The sequence below is a fragment of the Perca fluviatilis genome, chromosome 18 (genome assembly GCF_010015445.1).
Source record: "Perca fluviatilis chromosome 18, GENO_Pfluv_1.0, whole genome shotgun sequence".
NCBI classification, from domain to species: domain Eukaryota; kingdom Metazoa; phylum Chordata; class Actinopteri; order Perciformes; family Percidae; genus Perca; species Perca fluviatilis.
The window spans coordinates 29,888,967-29,913,991 of NC_053129.1; the positions used below are offsets into that span (position 1 = coordinate 29,888,967).

Consider the following 25,025-nt stretch of genomic DNA (forward strand, 5'->3'; position numbering starts at 1 on the left):
TCTTTTATCTGCCTTTACACACACTCATTTAATTGACATTTCTGATGATTATTTATCAAAAATGTCATTGTGTAAATAATATTTTGTTTAAGCACCAATTGTCAATCCTACAATATCGTCGCAATATCGAGGTATTTGGTCAAGAATATCGTGATATTTGATTTTCTCCATATCACCCAGCCCTATACTCCCCTGATCAACAACTTCCACACAGACGTCAGCTCTCCAGAGAAATGAGTCCACTGCTGTTAAACATTTCTTCACAGCATCATTTTGAAGACAAAGTTGATGTTGTGTTAAGGCGCTGACACACCAACCCGATTATCGGCCGTCGGACAGTCTGGCGAGGTCGGTAACCCGAGTGTGTTTGGTGTGTTCCGTGCCTTCGTCAGTCGGAGGAGCCGTCTGCGTTCATTTGGGCCGATTTGACTTGTTGAATCGGCCGGTGGGCAGTCGGACTCAATGACCAATTACCGGAGATGACGAGCAGGATGAGCGTGACAAACGCCTCTCAAAATCTGACGAAAATCTTTTAAATTGACCTTTGTCGATCTGAAATGATGCATGGCCTATTTCTCGCTTAAAATGTTTTCAGAAACATTTTGTGAACTATTTTCGTAAAATACGAGCTCGTATTCTGAACGAGCCGCCATTATGGTCTGTTTTGAAATTCGGGAGAAGCCAGACCCACGTGACGCGTTCGTCCAATCAGCTGCTGGTTTTAATTTTTTGGGCGACAATACAGATTAGCGCCACCTGCTGTTATGGAGACGTATTACGTCTCGTGCACACGCAGAACGTACGCTCAAGATGGCGTCGCCTCGTTGTGTTCCGAGGCACTTTTTTGACCAACTCAGGGAGACTGATCAGTCCGACTGCCTTTTCTGCCGATGGTCGGTCGTCGATTTGGTGTGTCAGTGCCTTTAAAGCAACTCTCACTTGCAGCCAGATATTAAAGCCTTTTTTTTATAATTTTAGTTTGCTGTACATTTCAGAACATTTTATCTTTTCCTGCATCAGTTCTGAAAATCTTCAGAACATACTAACAACTTCCTGAGAACGACTTCTGTCTGATGACTTTTTAATGTGTAAGTAGCTAAGCATGATCTCACTTTGTATCCCTATGTGTGCAGAAAAAACTCATTTGAATCTACTTTGATAGGGTATGTTTCTACTCATTTACAGAGTAGGTTTGAATGAGTTTTGATTGTGAATAGAGTCAGTAACAGTGTTGTCTTCTTTAGAACTGAAAATATGATCTGCTGAAAATCAGTGTTGTATAAAGTACTAGAAAGCAATACTTGAGTAAAAGTACAAGTATCGTACTAGAAAAAGACTTCGGTAGAAGTGAAAGTTACCTTTTAGAATATTACTTAAGTAAAAGTCTTAAAGTATCTGATATATACTGTACTTAAGTATCAAAAGTAATTTTCTGATATTTAATGTACTTAAGTATCAAAAGTAAAAGTTGTTTTTTTTTAAAAGCAAGCGGTTAGAACTTTTATTGTGGCTTTCTTATAGTAAAGCATAAAGCATATTCAGGGACTTTTCAGACACAATTCTCTTAAGTTCAAAGAACAAACAGCATATGTTTAGAGCTGACATCAATGTACAGAAACATTTCTTGCAACACGGGTGTATGACGTTATCTTCACCACTACCCTGTTCACCGAGTTCACCACTATCGTCGGGGTGGTCGCAGGGCTCAACATAAAAAAAAATCCCCACTGGCCCCAGTAGATCAGAGTTTTCCTGGCCCCTTCTACATTTTTACTGGCCCTGAAAGAAATATCATAGGTGTGATTGGAAAAGGACAAAAAAACAGGAAAATATACGCCGCACCTATGCTTTAGAAAATGGTTCTAACCCAGCTAACCACTGCCACTGGATGTTGTGCCATTAGCAGCAAAGCTAGACCAGGGGTCATCAACTACATTCAAATAAAGAAAATAAAATTATACCTAATACGCATCATCTTGTCATCTTGATATTTTCACTTTCTTACTAAATTAATGCTATATTTTTTACATTAGTAAGCAAACCCCTAAAAACATGGAAAATCCATAATGATAACTAGATAGGCTACTTAACTAGAAAATGATCTCAGATTAGTCCTGTATGCCTAATTTGAAATAAGACGATTCTGTTGCTAAATAATAGCCTACAACCGGCAACATCGTCAACAATGAAGAACGCGTCATTCACGTGCATATTAAGTAGCCACGTGTATTTGTTTTGGTCTTTAAATACATCCATAGGTTTACCGCTCCAGCGAGAGGATGGCTCGTTTAGAAATCAGCAAGAGTCTGTCCAAAGTTCAAGATTGGTTGCAAATTAAGACAGTTAGACTACAAACTGACATCTTTCATTTTAGCTCGTTTGTAAAGTCGCTATTTGCAGAGTAGAGCTGTGTTTGCACAGCGCGGTGGACGAGAGTGGACAGCGCAGACTGAGATATGGTTTCTACGTGTTTCTGCCTGTAGAACAGGTACGTGGGTTATTGATAAGTATTGACTCTTTAATCATGGAGGTTTTATTGTAGTCTACCTACTTACAGTAACGAGTGTAGCGTTAGTTCATCTGCGCCATCGGCGGTAAATAATCCTCGGTAACGTTTCCAGTCAGTAGGCTACATGTGCTGCGTGAAGTAACGCACACACCAGTGACTGTGGCTGCAACCAACCCTACATACGTTTTTACTGGCCCCGGGCCATCGGGCCATTGCTTATGTCGAGCCTGGTGGTCTACGATAACGGGAGGTCCTCCAGTAGGTGCTCCAGTAGGTGCTCGTGCTTCCATGGCGGTTTGCAACAAACAAGCGCTGAAATAGAGCGCGCGGCGTGCGGAGCGTGCGTAATGCAATCTAGGAGCAGTGATTCGCCAAACGTCCCTTATTGCAGTCGAACACACATTTCTTCTAATTTTATTTTTTAGTAACGAGTAACGAAGATGCTTAGTGGAAATATAACGGAGTAAAAGTATACATTTTATCTAGGAAATGTAGTGGAGTAAAAGTGAAAGTTGACATAAATTTAAATAGCAAAGTAAAGTACAGATACGTGAAATTTCTACTTAAGTAGGCTACAGTAACGAAGTATTGTACTCCGTTACATTACAACACTGCTGAAAATAAATGTCAAATTCTCACTAATACATGTGTTCTAATAGATTCATGTGTCATGTCTTAAACAATAAAAGTTGGATGTATTGACAGAAAATATCAATCAACGACTGCACCCTCCATTAAGGGAGGTATTTTGGAAGCATGTTGACTTTGTGATAGTTGTCCAACAGACACAGAAACAGGCCTCATTTATTATTTCTGCAGAAGAACGTAAGAGGAAAATTACAGCTTACCAAAATGATTGCAACAGTGACATTCTGTGCATCTTTCAACAGAATGAGGAACTGACATGTCATCATATTGAGGCTTGTGGTTTCAATATGTTATGTGTTTTTTTTTTCTGCATGTTCTTATTTTTTTGTATTTTTAAAGTCAATAGTTTAAGGAACTTAAGACAGGAACAACGAAACTAACTGGTTATGTTCACTCAGATGATGCAAGCGAGGACCTGTTACCATTTCCTCCACCCTATACTTTATGGACAGAACAGAACTACATGAATTGATATGCAGGCAAAAGACACTTCATTCAGATATTAGAGACCCAGATTGAGACGCATATTCCGAATGCACTGTATATATGTCCAAAGAATGCCTCTAAAACCCAAATAATACCGGAATATCGCACGTCTTAATCGGAAAATGCTATATTCGGAAAAAAGCCTTATTCAGAATATTAAACCGCAATATGATGTTTACATGACATGTATCAAATTTGGATTAGTCTCCTTTCCGGGTACACGGAACAGATCACATCCCGAAAAATCCCGAAAGCCACCAAACATTTCCCTATGGACAGCTCTCTAGTGATGTTACCTGTGAACCCCCTGCTTCGAGGCATGTATCGAAGAAATGAATCAATTTGGAATGAAGCTTTGTATCGGAGCTTGATTCGTTTTGAGATGATCACGTGACCAGTGACGTCCGAAGCTTCGTTTCACACACACCCACGTGACTGCTTCGAAGTTGAATTCAAAGCTTTAAAAATAGTGCGACACAGGGCGCGTATTTGTCTGGTATTTGTGGGTTGTTGCAGTAGGAGAGTCAGGAGAGTTAGTGAATATAGAGAGATTATTATAGCGATTGTTATAGCGAGTAGAGAGTTCATAGAAAGTTTATAGCGAGTTTACTGCAGGTAAGAAAAGAAATAGGCTCAGCCCTGGAACAGTGGAAATAATTATGTTTCTGAATAAAAATGACATTTGATGTCTATTCCCACACACATTTGTCACCAAGCACAATAATATCCCCCAGACCTGTCCACGAGCACTGTTATTGTCCATAAGCACCATCACTGTCCCAAATAGGGTGACCAGACGTCCCGAAAAATTCGGGACAGTCCCGAAATCCAAGCAGGTGTCCCGAAACCCGAATCCTGCCCCGATAATTAGAGCAAAGTCTCAAGAGCAGACTCTGGAGTAGTTATAGTCTGATTGAACATTAAAAACTGTTCATGGTGGTTTTTAATTGAGTCATCCTGCAGCCAGCTCCCGTCGTCACCTGAGTTCATGATTTTAATGATTTTTTTATTTGTATTTTCGGGTTTACAAGACAGACAATTGAGTTTATGAATAAAAATAATAAATAATCTTGGTGCGGAGTTTTGAAATTCATGTTAATATAATCACAGAAACGAGTGTACAATGTCTGTTCTACATTAATTTCCCTCCAAAATTGATGTATTTGTTTACAAACACAAGAAACGTTCACAACCAAAATCCTAACTTTATAGTTTTATTTTGTGGAGAAGGCAATGACATTTTCATTGATGCTAGGTCACAAATAGGCATAGTTATTTATGTCATTATTTATTTATTCATGAATTCATACACAAAATGTACTCCTCTTCGACTCAAAGACATTCATGCCTAATATCTGTGGAACGGTTTTATTTTTGTCGTGATCTCATATTTTTATTTATACAATTAACAAACAATACACTGGGACATAACAACGCGTCCCAGGCCATCTGTGAAACAGTTTGTGACACAGTGCTATTCTTCCTTTCACCTCTAGATGTCCTCATAGAGTCCTGAAGCTTTGAGTATTGAACCTTTTTTTCGATACAATTGGATTGAAAGCTTCACTGGTTCAGAAAGCTTCAGTTCGCCATCACTACAGCTCTCTGCATAGCCTGGGGTCCTCTGATTTAAACACCGCAGAGAACCAATCCCCAGATACTAGATTTTTGTCGCATTTCGGGGAAGGCAGAATGAGGCTTACCAAAACAGAGACGGAACGAGAGCCACGCAGCCGTCTGAATGACAAAGTTGCCCGCGTTGCCTGAAACAACAGCTAATAGCACAGGGAGAGAAACAGATTTAAAGCGGGGTTGTGATGCTGTGATTGGCCCATCAAATTCGTGACTGATTAAATAGAGATATTTTGTCTTCATCTTGACAGTATTAAATCGCTATATATGAATAGCGATAACGGTCTATTATTTCCCGGTGTTTCGGGATCAGTAGCCCACGGCAGACTAATTACGGTCTTGGATAGGCTATTTATATGAATTGAATCTCTATACAGTTCATTAAATTGTGATGGCTGCAGTTTGGTGTGTGGTGGTTGACTTTGGCTGAAAACTTTGTCAGCACCCCCAATTCAAAATATGTTCCCGCGGCTCTGGTGCAAGCTGTCGCCGAGTTTGACAACGCTAGCAGAGCGCCTATCAGCTACAACATTTACGGGTGTGTTAAAGACAGTTCAGAATGACATATAGATAGAGAGCACTGCTCATGTTATTCAGGAAGAAATAGATAAAGAAATAAACACAGCCTCATTCATAGCAGTGGAAGTGGATGACACCACATAAATCATGCAAGTGCCAATTGACGGTCATTATCCGCTACGTAAATAAAAAGGGAATGATATGTGAGCGGTTTCTTGGTTTCTTTGACGTTAGCCTTGAACGAGATGCTGAAGCCATAACTGCTGTGGTGATGCGGGCACTTGCCAACTACAATCCTGAAACAAAGCTCATTTATCAGATATACGATGGAGCAAGTATACATACTAAGCTCACTGGCTTCCTCGGTCAAATTTGCCACGCACCGCCACTGACCAGAATAGGTTTACATGGTTTAATTTTCAAAAAACACCATATTGTTGTTGTACTGCACAGCTCTCTCTCACTGCTGCAGATCCTCTTTTCACCTGGTTTCTGTTTTAGCTACAGAGTGAGACCTCTTTTCATCTTCTTCTGTACTATCTTTGATTGCACTCGCACATGCTCAGTAGTTCAGATGTAGATCATGTCAGCTAGCTAACTCTAGAGACAGTAAAAGAAAGCCTGTTTCTCCAACTTTGGTCAGTCACAAGGCAGGATTAGCTGCGAGACTTCTAAATGAGGGCACACATGTAAGTAGTTCTTTTGTAGATTATGGTGAACTTGTGTGTGTTGTAGCAGTGCTTTGCTATTGAGAACGACGTAGCATGCTAGCGTTAGCATTAGCGTTAGCATTAGCGTTAGTATTAAGCGTTTGCATAAGCAAACGTAGATTGACATTGAAAAACCATCATAATACAAAATGTCAAAGGGAAATAAAATAATAGCATTGTGAGATTATTATTTGATGTTTGAAGGGTACACTTTCAGTAAACCGTATTTCACTCAGTACCAATATGGATTGATGTTTTCAATGCCAATTTGTATTTTCAACAGTAGTGGAAGCACTTACGGACACAAAGAACTACCCGCAAAATCCCAGAAAAAGTGATTTTTTTTTCATAATATGGGCACTTTAAAGCAGGGATGCAATGCTGTGATTGGCTCATGGAATTCATCGCCAATTCTGGTGGGTTTAGCTCAAAAGTGAACGCCCCGAATCAGCTGATTAGTTTAGGAAAGAGAGAGAGATGAATGAAGCTTACAAGTCTTTCTGAGAGAATTTACGCGTTTATTTAGCTGCTGCCCCCGTCCACAGCAGAACATTGCTTAGCTTCCGCAGTGATAGAGGCTCGAGTCCTGGACTCTGATTCGGTCCTGACTCATGATTTGACGCTGGCATGGACTCGGACTCGAGGGTTTATGAAATTGGACTTGAGCATTCATGAACTCGGAAGTTGTATGAAGTTTCTGACTACTTTTATGTGTAATGCGTCATGACCTAACATTTTTATATAAGATATTTATATATATTTAGTCTGTAACGTTTCAATGGGCCACTGATGGAGTACTCGATTCCTGGACTTGGACTCGAGTCCGACTCCAGTCACTATTCTCTGGACCCTTGGCTCGACTAAGACTTGATCTCACACTCTTTGTTGGTGACTCTGCTTTGAACACCACAGCCTCAACACTTGACTCGGACTTGACAGTTGGTGCCTCGACTACAGACTGCTGCGTCAGTACCACTAGCGGCGCCAGGATTGTGATTGTAGGTGGGTCTCCAGAAAACTGGATGGGCCAGTTAAAATAAGCCAAAAAAAAACAGGATACGGCTGCATACAGCCAGCCAGACACTAATGTTAATGTTTGCTTAACTGCCTACTTGCCTTGCTGGTGTGAGGGGGTGGCAACGGGAGGACTTGATGGGGAGAGGGCAGCCGAGCAGGATGGTTTACTCGTCACTTGTAACCGCGTTACTTAAAATGGCAGGAGTTTCCTCCTCCTGCTCCTCGAGGCGTTCTTGCTGAATTTAAATGAAAACAAGCTGTTTTGCTTTGCGTTTCATACTAACTAATAGCTACTGTCTGTGTCTGTCTCATTGAGCTTGCTTGAAAAGCTTGCGCGCAAACGTCATTCATTTCATTGGATCACTTGCTGGTGACGATGCAGCCTGTGGGCATGCTTAAGAGTCCACACGTGGGGAAGAATCCGCTGATTAGCTGAGAAGCTTTCACTCAAAGCTTTTCTCGGGCTGCTTATTGGATGAACTGCTAGAATGAAAATCACTCACTACACACTATAGGCCTGGGTCAAAAGGGGCGGGCCCAGACCTAAAATGGGTGGGCCCAGGCCCACCAGGGCCCAATGGTAGCGCTGCGGGTGGTCGGTACTCCTGCCTGCTTCTCCAAACTGGGGGTGTGCAAACCACCATCTACTGTAGCTAACAGACTGACTATGGAGAAGTAACTCATACAACCACAACTGAAAAATCTTAACTATCCTTATCCTTTTAAGATCTGTGAGACGCTCATTTACCGCATGTGTTCAATATTAGAATTTCTGATGTTTATCTTGTCGCTCATTAGAGGGTAAAACCTGCAGAGCTCTGCTGCTGGTGTTACCCACATTCTCACCCAAACACCTCTTCTTCAGTTCTCAGAAACAAACTGCAAAAATAAAATGAGGAACCAAGAGGTGTCAGACAGTAAAACCTCATCTTCTGTGTGTTCTATCAGCTGCTACAGTATCACCATATTACACCACGGACATCAAGAGTGAAATCCTGCTGGGCGAGGAGTTTGACTCTTCAGCTGTGTGTTCATGTGTGCTGTCAAACATCACCATGAATCCTGTCTGGTTTCTAATAAACACCATCTGAAGAAAACAAGCTGCATTACTGCAAACATTTATCTTAACCAATAATCTTCACACGCTCAACTTCCTCAATCGTCTTTTTTTGTCTTTTCAGGTGTGAAAGATGTCAGTTTCACAAATGCACCCTGGGACAGGACACAGTGTGAACACCGGATTCAATATGAGATTAATACAGTTTGTTTGTTGCAGCGTTAGATTGGATCAATGAACACAGAAACATTTAACTATGAGAAAACTACATTTAAAAAATGAAAAAGTGAAAATTGTAAAAACCTTTTTGGCTGTTTGGTGTCTATAAGGAATTCAAACAGCCTACAACTAACCCTAAAAGTCATAAGGAAGTGACATCCTAATTACAGGAAGTAGGTGCAGCATCTCTCGACTAAAGCACTATTTTAGAAACCGTTCTGAGCATCAGAACGAGAGAGAGAGAAGAAGCAGAGACACAGAGAAGCACGATGGAAGAGTTCAAATGGATCAAAATGTCTTTATTTCTGATACCGCTGCTTCACTTTACAGGTAAGAAGACTTATATCATATATAAATGGAAGGCACATTAAAAATGTATCATACTTATTGAATTTACTTAACTTACTTGTTAGTTAAATGGTATTTTAAGAGAAATCTGTTTTGTTTTTAACATGGTGAGTTTAGTGAACTAATCGTCACACTATGAACACAACAGACATTTATTTTCTCTCATCTTCTTAACAGCAGCAGCTGGAAACCATTTCCTCTCCTTCACTGTCAGAGCTGGAGATGATGTCACTTTGCCTTGTGAATATGTGATAGACGGTCAGAGAACGTGTAACAGTACTACCTGGCTCTTCAGTCGTTCAGGAAACACAGTGACGCTGTTTGAACTCGGGCAGATTAAAGAAGAAGCCAGAGTTAAATCAGACAGACTGAGTCTTAGAGAGAACTGTTCTCTGGTTATAAAGAAGGTCACAGAGGAGGATGCTGGTCCTTACACCTGCAGACAGTTCAGATCAGGACAACATCAAGGTCCAGATACTATGGTTGTTCTGTCTGTTACCAGTGAGTATTTACATCATAATGTTTTCAAATTGTCTTATTTGAACAATATACTGAAACATAATGATTACAGTGATGAAGTTAATTTTACTCTTGTTGTCTTTTCTCACAAAATCTCCGTCTTCACCAGTGACTGAACAGAAGAACACTGAGGAGATACCAGGTGAGAACATGTTGTGATGAAATATTAAAACTTTGAATCCATAAAATAAACTTTTTAGGTATTATTCTCATCAGTTTGAAGTGACTTTAAAGGAACACGCCAACTTATTGGGACTTTAGCTTATTCCCCGTATCCTCCAGAGTTAGATCAGTCCATACGTACCCTTCTCATCTCTGTGCGTGTCGTAACTCTGTCTGATGCACCCACCGCTAGCCTAGCTTAGCACAGATCCTGGAGGTAACCTGCTCCATCTAGCCTAACTTAACACAGATCCTGGAGGTAACTGGCTCCATCTAGCCTACTGCTCCCAATAAGTGAAAAAATAACGCCAACATGTTGTGATTTGTATAGTCACAGCGTGTACAAATAACAAGGTCACATGAGCCACAGCCATCTTGTAACCGTATACATACTAGGAACTATATTCTCAGAAGGCGAAGCACTGCTACTTCTGCTCAGAGGTGTCAAAAGTATTCACATTCCTTACTCAAGTAGAAGTATAGATAATAGGGTTTGAAAAGACTTCTGTAGAAGTTGAAGTATCAACTCAAGCTTTTTACTCAAGTAAAAGTGTAAAGGTAATGGTTTCAAAACTACTTAAAGTATAAAAGTAATGTAAGGGGGGAAAAATGCTTAGCCCCCACAGGGGCCTATAGTGCACTACCCCACCTCCACAAAAAAAGGAGCACCTTGTTCAATTGTATTTGTCTGTTCTGTACGTTCAAAAATATAAAACAATAAAAAGTATCTAAAAAAAAAATCAAAGAGAAGCGCAGGCATTTAAGTGGCACCTAATAAGGCACCGAAATCCGTGTTGCTGTTTGGTCCGGTAGATAACGGTTGTTATGGCAACGGTGCCGTATTAGCACCGGGTCTGTGCAGGTGCACAAACCAATAGGGTGTCGGTATATCTGTATAATGGTATACAGTGCCTTGCGAAAGTATTCGGCCCCCTTGAACGTTTCGACCTTTTGCCACATTTCAGGCCTCAAACATAAAGATATAAAACTGTAATTTTTTGTGAAGAATCAACAACAAGTGGGCCCAATTATGAAGTGGAACAAAATCATGTATTTCAAACTTTTTAACAAATAAAACTGAAAAAGTGGGCTGCAAAATTATCAGCCTTTACTCAGTCAGCAAACTTTCCAAGTTCAGTGAGATCTCTGAATATCCAATGTTCCTAAATGACTAATGATGATAAATAGAACCAGCTGTGTGTAACAAGTCTCCGTATAAATGCACTGCTCTGTATAGTCTCAGAGGTCCGTAAAGCAGAGACATCATGAAGAACAAGGAACACACCAGGCAGGTCCGGATACTGTTGTGGGAGAAGTTTAAAGGGATTGGATACAAAAATTTCCACTTTAAACATCCCAAGGAGCACTGTGCAAGCGATAATATTGAAATGGAAGAGTATCAGACCACTACAAATCTATGAAGACCCGTCTAACAGCTCGCAAGCTGAGACACAAGACATCTACGAGACTAAGGAGGTGGGAGCCTGTCCATAGACAACAACAGTGTATACTGCACAAATCTGGTTTAGGAAGAGTGCAAGAAGAAATTCTTAAGATACCATAAGTGGTAAAGTTTCCAAAACCTGGGAACACACCAAACATGTGGAAGAAGGTTGTGGATGAACCAAAACGAACTTTTCACAATCAAACGTTATTTTGGGAAACACAGCTCATCACCCTGAACACACCATCCCCACTGTCAAACATGGTGGTGGCAGCATCATGGTTTGGGCTGCTTTTCTCAGCAGGACAGGGAAGATGGTTAAAATTGATGGGAAGATGGATGGAGCCAATACAGGACCATTCTGAAGAAAACCTGATGGAGTCTGCAAAAACCTGAGACTGGACGGAGATTTGTCTTCAACAAACAATGATCCAAAACATAAACAAAATCTACAATGGAAAGGTTCACAAATAAACATATCCAGGTGTTAGAATGGCCAAGTCAAAGTCCAGACCTGAACAATCGAGAATCTGTGGAAAGAACTAAAACTGCTGTTCACAAACGCCTCCATCCAACCTCACTGAGCTCGAGCTGTTTTGCAAGGAGGAATGGGGAAAAATGTCAGCTCTCGATGTGCAAAACTGATAGAGACATACCCAGCAACTTACAGCTGTAATCGCAGCAAAAGGTGGCGCTACAAAGTATTAACTTAAGGGGCTGAATAATTTTGCACCCTAATATTTCAGTTTTTTATTTGTTTAAAAGGTTTGAAATATCCAATAAATTTCGTTCCACTTCATGATTGTGTCCCACTTGTTGTTGATTCTTCACAAAAAATTACAGTTTTATATCTTTATGTTTGAGGCCTGAAATGTGGCAAAAGGTCGAAAAGTTCAAGGGGGCCGAATACTTTCGCAAGGCACTGTATGTTTATACTTCTCATCCAACCACAATCAAATTCACTCTATCCGGATGGCGCGATTTCTCTGGATAGTTTTATTTTTTTATTTATTTTTTTTTTTAACGATGACGAGCCGGAATGAAAACAAGCCGAACTGAAATAGGAGTAAGGAGGCTATTTTTAAAATGTAAGGAGTAGAAAGTACAGATAATTGCGTGAAAATGTAAAGAGTAGAAGTAAAAAGTCTGCTGTAAAATAATTACTCCAGTAAAGTATAGATACCCAAAATTTCTACTTAAGTAAGGTAACGAAGTATTTGTACTTCGTTACTTGACATCTCTACTTCTGCTACTTGGGCGGAGTGATTTGCTCGCAGCACCTGAGAAGCCCCGTGGTGAGCTGAGAGTAACAACGGTGCTTTTCAGGTGTTGCGCTAATCACGCCGCCCAAGAAGCAGTGCTTCGCCTTCAGAGAATATAGTTCCCAGCATGTATGGACTTATCTAACTCTGGGGGATACGGTGAATAAGCTAAAGTCCCAGTAAGTCACGTGTTCCTTTTAAAGTAACTTCAAACTGATGTGAATAATACCTAAAATAAGTTTATTTTATGGATTTGAAGTTTTAACGTTACATCACAACAGTTTGTTGAGTTGTGTTCATCTGTTCAGGTGGGGACACAAAACCAACAACCACCGCTACCACAGCAACACCAGAATCAACACTAACAACTGAGAGCAGCATTAAATCAGGTACCAACACAGCAGTATCTCAATGCTAAAGTCAATGCTAAAAACAAAACTAGTGTCTCAGTATATTTATGTATCTTTATGAATCTGTCAGAAGACAATATAGCCTTTTTGTACTGATATATTGAAGCATTGAGACATGTAATATAATTAAATATAGTATGTAAGCGTTTTCTCTCTCTCACCCTCTTTTTAATTCAATTCAAAGGGGTTTACTGGCATAACAAACATGTTAACATTGCCAAAGCAAGTGTAAAATAAAAACGTACATAAAATGTACATACAATGGCCCTCATTTATGAAACGTGCGTACGACCTAAAACAGGCGTAGGACAGGCGTATGCCGATTCCTACGCAAATCTCGGCATTTATCAATTTGAACGTGAGCGTAGGCTGCGATAAAATCTCACGTCTGGTCTGAACTCGTGTACGCAAGTTTTCGAGTCAGCATGGACTTGGGGTGCAGCAAATAGTCAGTTTAACAGGAGAAGGAGAAGTCATCAGTTGATCACTTATCAGCAATGGCAGATCTGGCTCTTTTAGAAGACCTCTATGAGCCGGTACAACAGTGCACACGTACGCGCACGTGCCACTTTGGAGCGCTCCATCGGATTGTTTAAGGGCAGATGGCTTGCATCAGCTGGGGGGGGGGGGACCCTATACACGGCAGAAAAGGTCTGCAACATTGTTTTAGCCTGTGGGGTTCTGCACAACATCTCGCAGGAAAACACAGTGCCAAAAATGTAGCGATGGAGCCAGATGACCCGATGCCCAGAGAGCAGTGTCCAGCACAGCCCCAACTGGGGCATGCATGCAATAGGTACACCATGTAGGCTTATGAGATTACAATAGAAGCCTATATATTACTATTAGGACTATAGAAATTGTGTCAAGGATGTATAAATTAAATAGGCTAAACTTCAGAGTCCGATTTACTACGGCAACACTGTTGACTGCATCAGTGATCTCTTTTCATCCCGCATTCTTTCTACAGCCTTTAATACCAGTTTTCAGGCTGCCAAAAAGTACACATGTTAGTGCAAATGAACCAGAGATATCAGGGTTTCAATCTCCACCTCTGAAAAGTGGCGCTTCTCAGCCGGATTACGTCTCGCCATGTTGTAAATTGTAGGGGCGAGGCCTCAAAACCGAGAATATATTGGGGCTTGATATTTAAATTACGATCGTTTCCAGCCGCTGCATTTATTAATGTACGACCATTCTTACGCTCCGATTGGTGTGATACGAACGTTTCCGTAATCACACGTGAAGCCTGTCGTAAAATGATTTCTGCGCTCATATCTGCGCTGGTTTCTACGTTAGATCGATAAATGAGGGCCAATAAGTCTAGATCTACTAAAATTAAGTGTAAACAGCTGTGTAACATTGCAATCTCTCTCTCTCTCTCTCTCTCTCTCTCTGATGTTGTTTTTTGCAACACAAACTAACAAATAAGATGCCGTCTTCTTAGTTAGAGAAGAAAAGCTGCAGCCAAAACAGTTTTTAATGTTTTTATTCTCTTTCCAGGTTGGTGGTGGTGGACCATCGCTGTCTTTGTGGCTGTTGCAGCGCTCCTAATAATCACTGTGGCTGTCATCAGATGGAAGAGAGCTAAAGGTGAGAACACAGATGAAACAATTACAAACGAGATCTTTCAATAAATATGTATTTTTATTGTGGATCCTAAAGTCAACTCTCTTTTGTCTCTCAGGGAACAAAACACTGACGTATGAAAACACGGTGAGTTTTATGGCTGAGTTATCAAATGTCTGTACAGTCTAGCTCCTCTTTTTTAATTCGTAAAGACAGTGTAACAACAGTGACATTCAAGGTTAATGACGTACAATACATAGATGTATCTACAGGTAGCGACAGACAATAAAGACAAATACATACAGAATACAACAGTTATGATGATGTGGTAAGAGGCAGAGTACAGATACATGGTATGGTAATCAGCTCCTCTTTAAAAGTGTCATCAAAATCTAAACAGCCTTCATAGAGTGTTTTTAAGAAGATTAGATCTAGATCACACATTACACCCAGTCCAAATATTAGTTAAACATATTTATGTTACTTTTGGTCTTAAATTCAGTAATTATAACAAAAGCATCTAATGATATGATATATTTTATTTACATGTGATGCCACTAAGTGGTCCATCCCACACAGAATTACATGACACCAATACAAAATACATTTCATCCACAGCTTCTGCTCACACACACACACACACATACACATACACATACACATACACACACACACACACACACACACACACACACACACACACACACACACACACCACACACACACTCTGAGAAATAACTGTAAAATAACAGAAAGTTCTGGCAGCTTATTACCCGGATGTAATTAAAAAATGGAAATGACGTGTAACTACAGCTAAATACGGAACATGTTCTCAGAGGCCTGATATAAAATCCTCTCAGTAAACTTCTGAAAATTCTTCAAAAGGGTTTAAAAAAGCAACAAAAACATTGGAAAAAGGTTGGATAAAAAGCGACAAAAACTTCAGTAATGAAGTAAAAAGCGACAAACTGTGAAAAAGTGACACCATGGGCTGCATCTCATAACTCTTATCTGATAGCTCCTCGACTCCTCGGTCCTCGGCTGAACCGGAAGTTGTTCTGTCCCTCCTCGGTGAAAGCCGTCTCAAAGCTCTTATTTCGTCCCCGAGGTCCGAGGAGGGATCATCGAGGACCTATAGGCGAGGATACACGAGAGCAGCCTTCCTGGAAGCTGTGCAGCTGAAGGAGTTGCTAACTCCGCCCAAACAGCTGACAAATTCATGCGACGCTTCAGAGGAAAGGACGTCTCATCCCTCTAAAACACATTTGCTCGTTGCCTCTTTCCTCCGATACAGCAAAAAAGGAACAAGGCATGTCACTTGTAGACAGAGAATCATCGACACAAAGCCGTCTTCATTTTAGCCCATGCTTGTTCTAAATAGTCTGCAAATAAAAATGTTTAATGTTGAAACAACCAAACTGACAGATCTATATCTATACATCTCTTTTACTACAACTTTCTTAAATAATTGCGATCTTAAATCATAATAATGTGGACAATAGCAAAATGAAATTCATTTTCAATTTCATTGAGATCACATGAATAATAGTGATGGGGGGAAAAAATTCGATACAGCATAGTATCGCAATGTTGCAATACCGTATCAATACACAGACGCCAAGTATCGATCTGTTATTATATACATATGTATTGTTCAGTTTGTCTGCCTGACAATCCCATTTTGCAGCAATACAATTGAAGTGAGATGAACAAAGAGACATTTATCTTTTTAGATAAAACAGATGTTGACAAAGTTTTCATTTTGGGGACATAATTTGGAAAATATCTGAAGTTGGAATAAAGGTGATACATTGCGATATATCGCAGAATATCGCGTAACGTTAAAAATCGCAATAATATCGTACTGTGACATAAGTATCGTGAGTGATGATATCGTATCTTGAGGCCTCTGGTGATTCCAACCCCTAATAAATAACAGTCTTTCTTCCTCACTATAATGAATGTAATGAAATGTGCTTGTTGTCTTTAACTTATTTCTTATTTCCCTGAGCTAAATGTGGGGCGGTGGACGCCTACAGATCAGAGAAGTGGGATTGGGATTAGAAAGTGTGTCTTTGATTGTGTTGTGTTGTTTTTCACAGGTGCGTTATGATGTAGATGATGATACAGTGATCTATGAAAACCTCAGATCACCTGATCCACATTGTTGCTGCTGTCAGAGACTCTGCTAGTTGATCAGTCTCAGCTGGACTTGATTGCTGAGACGCTCAACTGATAAAGTAGAGCCGAGCGAGTGGCATGGAATTTTTAACTCCGGTGGATCTATGAGGACTATGGTTGACTGCACCCTAGATCTCTGCAGGGTAAATTGAGACAGCTAGCTAGACTATCTGTCCAATCAGAGTTTTCTATCGAACAACTATTTTGCAAAGGCTCCGTGCGGAGTTTAGCGCCACCCATGGCGATTCTGATTGGATTAAAGGAATGCCACTAAACCAGAGCACGTTTTCCTCCCATCCCCGAATGCTATGTGGAGTAGCCAGATCCTTCTTCAGAGCACTTTGGAGGAGGGTCTGGCTGTTTGTGGACGTCTGACACACTGTCAGCCGCTCCGTTGCTCCAGCGATGGACTGACTTCACCCCCACAGTCCAATCACACATGGGCCGGTTCGGACCAGTTTAACAAGCTCAGACCCCGGGGGAGGGTCCTGACAACTCGAGAGTTAAGTGGTCACATTTAAATAAACTGTTAAATGTTTTAAGTGTAGTCCTGTCTAGTATTGTCTGTTGGCCTATTGATTGTTTATGAGTGGGTTTTAAAGCTGCAGCAACAGTAATTGACTTGTGCTAAGCTGTGTGAGAGTTAGCCAATTGGTACGGGTGGATACAAGCCTGTCTAGCCCAGGTTAATTAAATGGGGGGCCGATAGTGTAAGTGATAGTGTGCGGTGTCCTGCATTCAGTTCCTTGTGCTTGAATGCCCTTTGCAAAGTTTTGCATGTGCATATTGACTGCCGTAGTGTGGTTACCTGTATGGTTTGCTTTACTACTTAGGGGGCTGATTAGCGAGAGAGGACAGACTTGACGAAAGGGGTACGCTATAGTTTGACCTGTCTTGGCGCTGTCCACAAAGGAACTGTTGTTGCCTTATGAATTATGCATTGTTGAAAAAAGGGGCTGTATTTTTCCAGATTGGTTTGGCTAACTCAAAGTTCATTACAATATAATCTGCAAATAAAGAAATGTTCACCACTTAATTTTACTGTGTTCTGTGATTCCTTTATGTACTAATAGAGTCATAATGGAAAGTGAATCCTTATTACTGATGCATCAACACATAAGAAGTTGGGGTGGCAGTAGCCAGGGACGGACTGGGACTAAAAAACAGCCCTGGACTTAATCCCAAATAGGCCCATCATCAGGCCATTCACCCCTATCCGTGCGCGACAGACACTAGCCAGGATGTCCTGATACTATGCCACAATGCTGTAGCCTATCAGACAAGGTATTCACAGTACTCAAGTAACATCTCAAAACCAATGATGATAATTGGGGTTGTGTTTATTAATGAAGCCTCAGCCTTCAAATAAAAACTAAAAAATGTCAATGCCATTACATCTGCATTGAAAATAAAATACAAATAATGAAATGTCACTGGCTACAGAATCCCCAAATTACACAAACTTGTAATTATAAAACAGTACAGAGTATTACTGACAACAATTTCAGAGATCAAGTAGGCTACTTGCTGTACCTGAACATGGGGATTAGATATTATGTAGGCCTATACCAAAACTACACAGAGTTTTAGTTACTATATACTATAACTTATAACTATTCAAATATAATGTAAGCAACTTTTATGTTGGAGAAGTAAAAGTTTCTCTGTTTCTCTTTCACAAACAACCACCAGGTCTTTGCCAGTTCCACAATAGTAAACACAAATATGAAAGACAAGGAAAAACTGCACTCTGATGGAAGACAGAAAGTGCAAGCTAGGATTTTTTGGTTAAATTTGGTGAATTATTTAGCCCCCTTCCCTGTTTGTTAGCAGGTTTAGAGTGGTACCAATGCATGCCTGATGTTTTCCCATTTAATTCAGTACCATAGTCTTCATCTTAACAGCAAAAGTGAGCTCATTACAACCTCTCATATACAACCAAGTGATATCGCGGTCAACCTGTGATTAATTTCTAACGCGTTTAATGTTTCAAATTAACCTAACAGAAATTATTAAACACATTAAGTCTGACAGCACTTAATGGCACGATCATTATCATAATCATGATGCACACCCATATTTATAGCTGACTATGCAATTTGCTAAGATAGGGATAAAACCAGCCAGCCCCTGCATCAGTAGTCTGTTCTGCTTAATTTCCCGTAACCTCCGTCATGAACAAATGATGCCTAAAGTTCCGGTTGTTTAAAATCGTTCCTCGTAATTTCGCCCCGTCCTCCTTTCCGCCAGCCGTCTTCAAATGAGCGCTGCCTGCCTTCGCCAACGGTGACCTACTGCTTCTGCCGTTATGCTGCCCGCCAGAATTTTGCGCATTTGCCAGCTTGAATTTTCCAATTTTAATAGCTGTTCCTTCCAACGGAAGTTAAGGCCGGGAACCCGGATGAATAGTAGCTCGTCCCCGCCAGCGTATCTGTCCCTCCAAAAGTCTTCCGTCCCTCACCTCGGCATTCCGCTGGTGCTGCAAAAGTCCATGCCGCACCAGCCCGTACGTCTGGCGGCGTTAGCTGGCATCACGCCGTCGTCGCCTGGTGCCGCAGCTCTCGTCGCATCTTCACACGGCGTGGCCCCGTGCCCGTTCGGGTCGCCTTTATCCCACTTCCGCCGCCTCCACGGCAGCTTCCGTTCCATAGCCCACCATCCTTTCAACCTGATCGGGCAGCGAAGTTTTTTCAGTCATTACTGGCGCGGGTGGTTGGGAGAAAAGCGAAGCTTTTTGAAAGCGCTTTTCCAGTCAGAATCACCAGCCCGCCGTCGCCCGCGTCGCGCCTGCCGCGGCTGGTTCGAGAAGCGACCGGTGTCGTCGTCAAAGCCAAAACGAACGGTCGAAGAATTTTAATAAGTCGAATTGTTCCGTAAGCGCCGTTAAGCGAATTAAAGTCGAAAACGTTTAAGCTGGGCTTTCGATTTTGGTTCATCTGGCAGCTTCGGTTAATTGGCACTTCTCGTCCTCGCCATCGCAGCAGTCCGTCGACGTTCAAAGTCTAAAGCAAATTTGGTTGAAAAGGAAGCTTTTAAACGGTAGGGACAGCCAGTTCGCGTCCAGCCGCCCTTTCGTGTCGTAGATAAATAACGGTCAGGAGAACCGGGAAGGCAAGCCGGTGCCAGTCAATATTGCCGTGCTGGCCCGGATAAGCCTCTGCTCAACCCCTGATCGTAATTCCGATTGAAGATTTCTTCAGCAGCGCCTTCAGCGATCCGCCTTTCGTTTCGTAGTGTCGCGTCGTCAGCACCGACCGGTTCTTCCGTAGCCTTCGAAAGCCCGCACCGTAAGTCGTTCCGCATAGTGCGCCCTTCGCGAATAATCCTTCATCATCCTGGAAAGTCCTTCAGCAGTCGTTCCAACCAGTTTATTACCGGCCAGCGATCCACTCTCTCGCAAAGCCTTCCAGCCGGAATCTGGTCAGGTGTTTTCAAGCTTTAGCTTTTTCGGTTTTCGGCGTATGTAAATGCAATGCAGTAAACCAGCGGCGTTCAGCAAAACGCGTCGAACGCGCCCTTAGCGTCGTCCCGCGTTTCGTCTCAGCCAGCCACGACTTTGCCGTAAGCAATCGTCTTTACGAAACAGTTTGCGGAAGCCCAGCGAAGTGCGTCTTTTCGGGTCACCGGTGGACCGTGCCCGTGTTCTAAGCGTCGCCCGTACGCCATAAAATGAAACCTTTTGCGTTCGGAGATTTGATCCTTCCCGCTCCAGCGCTATGTGCCGTTAAACCAACAAACCAGCCTGGTCGTTCGTCACCAAAGCGCAGTTTCAAACAACGCGTCAGTTTCTCCGTTCCAGTCCGCCCATGCCCACCAGCGCGAAGTTCTTCCAGCAAATATTTTTAAAAGGCGTCGGCACATAACTTGGGACTGGATCAATCGTAGGAACACCAGACTCAACATGAGATTAATACAGTTTGTTTGTTGCAGCGTTAGATTGGATCAATGAACGCAGAAACATTTAACTATGAGAGAAAACTATGTTTCAAATATGCAAAAGTGTAAATTGAAAAAACCTTTTTGTCTGTTTGGCGTCTATAAGAGATTCAAACAGCCTACCCCAACCCTAAAAGTCATTATGAGGAAGTGACATCATCCTAATTACAGGAAGTAGATGCAGCATCTCTCGACTAAAGCACTATTTTAGAAACAGTTCTGAGCATCAGAACGAGAGAGAGAAGAAGCAGAGACACAGAGAAGCACGATGGAAGAGTTCAAATGGATCAAAATGTCTTTATTTCTGATACTGCTGCTTCACTTCACAGGTAAGAAGACATATAAATGGAAGGCACATTAAAAATCAAATGTATCATAATTATTGAATTTACTTTTTTAGATAAATTTTACTTCATGACAAATCTGTTTTTAACATGGTGAGTTTAGTGAACTCTTGGTAAACAAGGATGAAGAAAAAAGTCATCACACTATGAACAGACATTTATTTTCTCTCATCTTCTTAACAGCAGCAGCTGGAAACCATTTCCTCTCCTTCACTGTCAGAGCTGGAGATGAAGTCACTTTGTCTTGTGAACATGTGATAGACGGTCAGAGAACGTGTGACAGTACTACCTGGCTCTTCAGTCGTTCAGGAATCACAGTGGAGCTGTTTGTAGACGGGAAGATTAAAGAAGAAGCCAGAGATAAATCAGACAGACTGAGTCTTAGAGAGAACTGTTCTCTGGTTATAAATAAGGTCACAGAGGAGGATGCTGGTCCTTACACCTGCAGACAGTTCAGATCAGGACAACATCAAGGTCCAGATACTGCTGTTGATCTGTCTGTTACCAGTGAGTATTTACATCATAATGTTTTCTAACTTGTCTTGTTAGAATAATATAACGAAACATTACAATCAGGCCAGCTGACAGTTTTGCCTGGGCCCGGGACAAGATAATCTTAGATGGGCCCCCCCCACGCCCAGATCTCTCCTTTTCCCTTGCTCTAACTCTCCTCTGCTCTTTCTCTCCTGCTCCTCTCCTGTACTCTGCTCTTCCTCTCCTCTGCTCTTCCTCTCCTGTTCCTCTCCTCTCGCTGAAATTAAGTGTGTGATCAGTCTCTGATCCATCCTGCTCTGACTCTCTGACAGGGCAGCCGCTTCCGCATCACTGTGACTCTCTCTCTCTCTCTCTCTCTCTCTCTCTCTCTCTCTCTCACCGGTAGCCTGACTCTGTCCCTCCGTTGCGGGGCACCTCCCGCATCACTCTCTCTGTCCCCTGACTGCAGCTGGCTCTCTCTCCTCTCTGTCTCCTCCTCTCTGACGGAGCTACCAAACTCAACTCTTTCTGTCAAAGTTAACGTGTTGTGTCAGACTTTTCTACGAGCTAATGGACGTTAACATGAGAGCTGGCCTGTTATGTTACGTTACAAGGCTCGTAAACGTTGGCTGCGCTGTTTCTTACCTTGCTCTACGTTGACTTTACTAGTTCCAGCTTCACCGTCACCACCTTTTTTTTAAATATGTGTTTAGAAAATCTCTAGGGCCTCTATTTTTTTCTTCTCTTCTTCTCTTTTCTTTCCTTTTCTGAGCACCGGACTTGTGCTGACCGGACATTTTGAGCGTATGACAACATCAAATTTTGATCAGTGGCCAAACCATTTTTGTGTTGGGGTGGGGGGGTTCTTGACCACTATTTCAAGGACAATTAGGAAGAAAACAAAGAAAAAGCTTTTATGTAACTCAAATATTACATATTGTTTCCACAAATAGGCCTATTTTAATTTCTTTTTTAAAATTATTATTCCATAATTTAATGAGGGCCCAGTTCTGCCCCCCTGCCCACTCTGCCCTGGGCCCGGGACAACAAACCCGTTTGTCCCCCCCTATCGGCGGGCATGATTACAATAATTATGATTACAGTGATGAAGGTAACTTTACTCTTTACCCTCTTAACTTTACTAAGTTGAGCTGTTTAACATCACTTCATCCTGATGTAAAAAATATGTTTGATTATTTTATGTATTTTAAGTTTAAAGATGACATCATTCTTCATCATTGATAAACATGAGGTATTTTCTCATTTTTTCTTGTTTAATTTGTCAGGTATATGTTAAATAATTGTTATCAATATTATTTTTATAAAATGTACTTTATTAGATACATTTTATTGGACTAAGAACTAACATGGTGAGTTTAGTGAACTCTTGGGAAACAAGGATGATGGACACAACAGACATTTATTTTCTCTCATCTTCTTAACAGCAGCAGCTGGAAACCATTTCCTCTCCGTCACTGTCAGAGCTGGAGATGAAGTCACTTTGCCTTGTGAACATGTGATAGACGGTCAGACAAAGTGTGACAGTACTACCTGGATCTTCAGTCGTTCAGGAAACACAGTGGAGCTGTTTGTAGACGGGCAGATTAAAGAAGAAGCCAGAGTTAAATCAGACAGACTGAGTGTTAGAGAGAAATGTTCTCTGGTTATAAAGAAGGTCACAGAGGAGGATGCTGGTCCTTACACCTGCAGACAGTTCAGATCAGGACAACATCAAGGTCCAGACACTACGGTTGTTCTGTCTGTTGCCAGTGAGTATTTACATCATAATGTTTTCAAATCGTCTTATTTGAACAATAGCTGAGAACATGTTGAGCTGTTTAAAGTAGCTTAAAACTGATGGGAATAATGACCTAAAATATGTTTATTTTATGGATTTGAAGTTTAAATATTACATCACAACAGTTTGTTGAGTTGTGTTCATCTGTTCAGAGGCCTGTACTACGACTCAAGATCAACATGGCCTGGATTTCTTTCATTTACCCGGCTTCACTAACCCTAACAACCGCGGTCCTGCATAACCTGTGTCACGACGGTGGTTATCAACTAGTTCAGTCAACCCAGGGTTTCCCAATCCAGCAGCGCACACGTTCAAATAAAAGAGGCGGTGTTTGCACAGCATGACCAATCGCAAACATCTACCAGAGCCGCATATTTTATATAAGAAGAACAAATTATAATTCTACATAAATATGAAGAACACAGACATGGTTTTGCAGGCAAAACGCAATACAGTCGCTGCTTCCTAAAACAGGAAGGAAAGCTGGCAAAAAAATAGTCGACACTGTAGATGTGTATATCACAACACTTATCAATATCACTTCCCAATCAGTCAGGACCAAGATCTGACCATAATTACACTTGTGGCTTTCCATAAACTGCCGTTGCTCTAGTCTGTTATTTCAGTTGCAACTCTGGCAGTGGAAGCAATCGTGAATGCAAATAAAACATTTCAAACTGATGTGCGCATTGGCAACACACTGATCAACAAGCTGACAAATAGCCTATACGTAATTCCCTCCGCTGAAAATCTATATCTTTCATAAAAATACCCATCAGGGAATGTTAACGGGGTTGTCGGTCTCTAAATGTTTTAACTTTTCTGAGCGCATCTCTCTCTCTCTCTCTCTCTGCGCACCGAGCTCCACCTGATCTTCTAAGAACGGTGACGCCGTTATCAATCGAGTATTGATTGGTCAGTAGGTGGTGCTTTTACGCCGGTTGATCTCTAATCTCCAACATATCTTGTTTCAGAAAGCAGGTTTAGTGAAAACTCAGAGTTTGTTAACCCTGAGATGAAAGAGAGGTTAATCAAACCTAAGAGAGAGGGGTAACTCCAGTCCGTTTCAGAAAGAGAGGGAACTTAACCTCAGAGTCAGTTACTATGGTGACTGAGCCTGTGAACCTAACCGGCGTTCCGTTCCAGGAAGGAGGTTTAACAAACTCTAAGTCTAACCCTGATGTCTGGGTTGATTTACCCTGAGATGGGAAACTCTGAGTTTTTGGTTCCAGAACAGCTGATATGAGTTGGTTCCATCAACTCGGAGTAGGTTCACTCAGGGTTACGCGCGTGCATATAAGGCAGTATGAATGGAGCCATGATTCTACGATTCACCATGGTAACAACCACAAACAAACAGGTCGGCAAAAATACTCATGCGCACAAACAGCGAGTTTGAACCATGGTTTGAACATGTATTTCGTTAAAAAAGCAAGACAGCGGCTGCTGCTGCAAAAGAGAGAGAATTGGTGTGGGAGAAAATTGCTGCTCGAGTCAATGCGTACGCTAACAGTGTATTAATTTCATATTTAATCACAGTTAACTTATAATATTAGGCTACTGGTGAAAACTGGAATTGTAAGCTACACCTATAATTTTATTCAGGTGCAATCCTGCGGGTGAAAAAGTAAACTATACTATTCCCATTCTGAGGCTGCAGCACCATGATCATTAACAGAACTATAATGTATAATCATTTATTTCTTTTTAATGGCTCTCACTGGTTTGTGTCCAGGGAACACGTTTAAAAAAGTTTCACACTTTTCTGACGGCTCTGCATA

At 41.4% G+C, this 25,025-nt stretch overlaps 1 protein-coding gene across 5 annotated transcripts in view; it reads left to right on the forward strand.

Moving 5' to 3' along the window:
• Positions 1-6,458: 6,458 nt before the first annotated feature.
• Positions 6,459-25,025, forward strand: part of LOC120546870 — a 48,409-nt gene continuing 29,842 nt past the window's right edge. The window contains exons 1-8 of one of the 5 annotated variants that reach the window (XM_039782109.1): positions 6,459-6,483; positions 8,703-9,127; positions 9,323-9,646; positions 9,774-9,806; positions 12,841-12,921; positions 14,446-14,535; positions 14,630-14,658; positions 16,614-17,728. In XM_039782109.1, coding sequence (XP_039638043.1) covers positions 9,067-9,127; positions 9,323-9,646; positions 9,774-9,806; positions 12,841-12,921; positions 14,446-14,535; positions 14,630-14,658; positions 16,614-16,703 — 708 coding nt within the window. In that variant the 5' untranslated portion in view covers positions 6,459-6,483; positions 8,703-9,066 and the 3' untranslated portion in view covers positions 16,704-17,728. Of the gene's footprint in view, positions 6,484-8,493; positions 8,557-8,702; positions 9,128-9,322; positions 9,647-9,773; positions 9,807-12,840; positions 12,922-14,445; positions 14,536-14,629; positions 14,659-15,529; positions 15,568-16,613; positions 17,729-25,025 lie in introns of those variants that run through there. The other 4 variants (XM_039782111.1, XM_039782113.1, XM_039782110.1 and 1 more) reach the window with 4 other exon arrangements.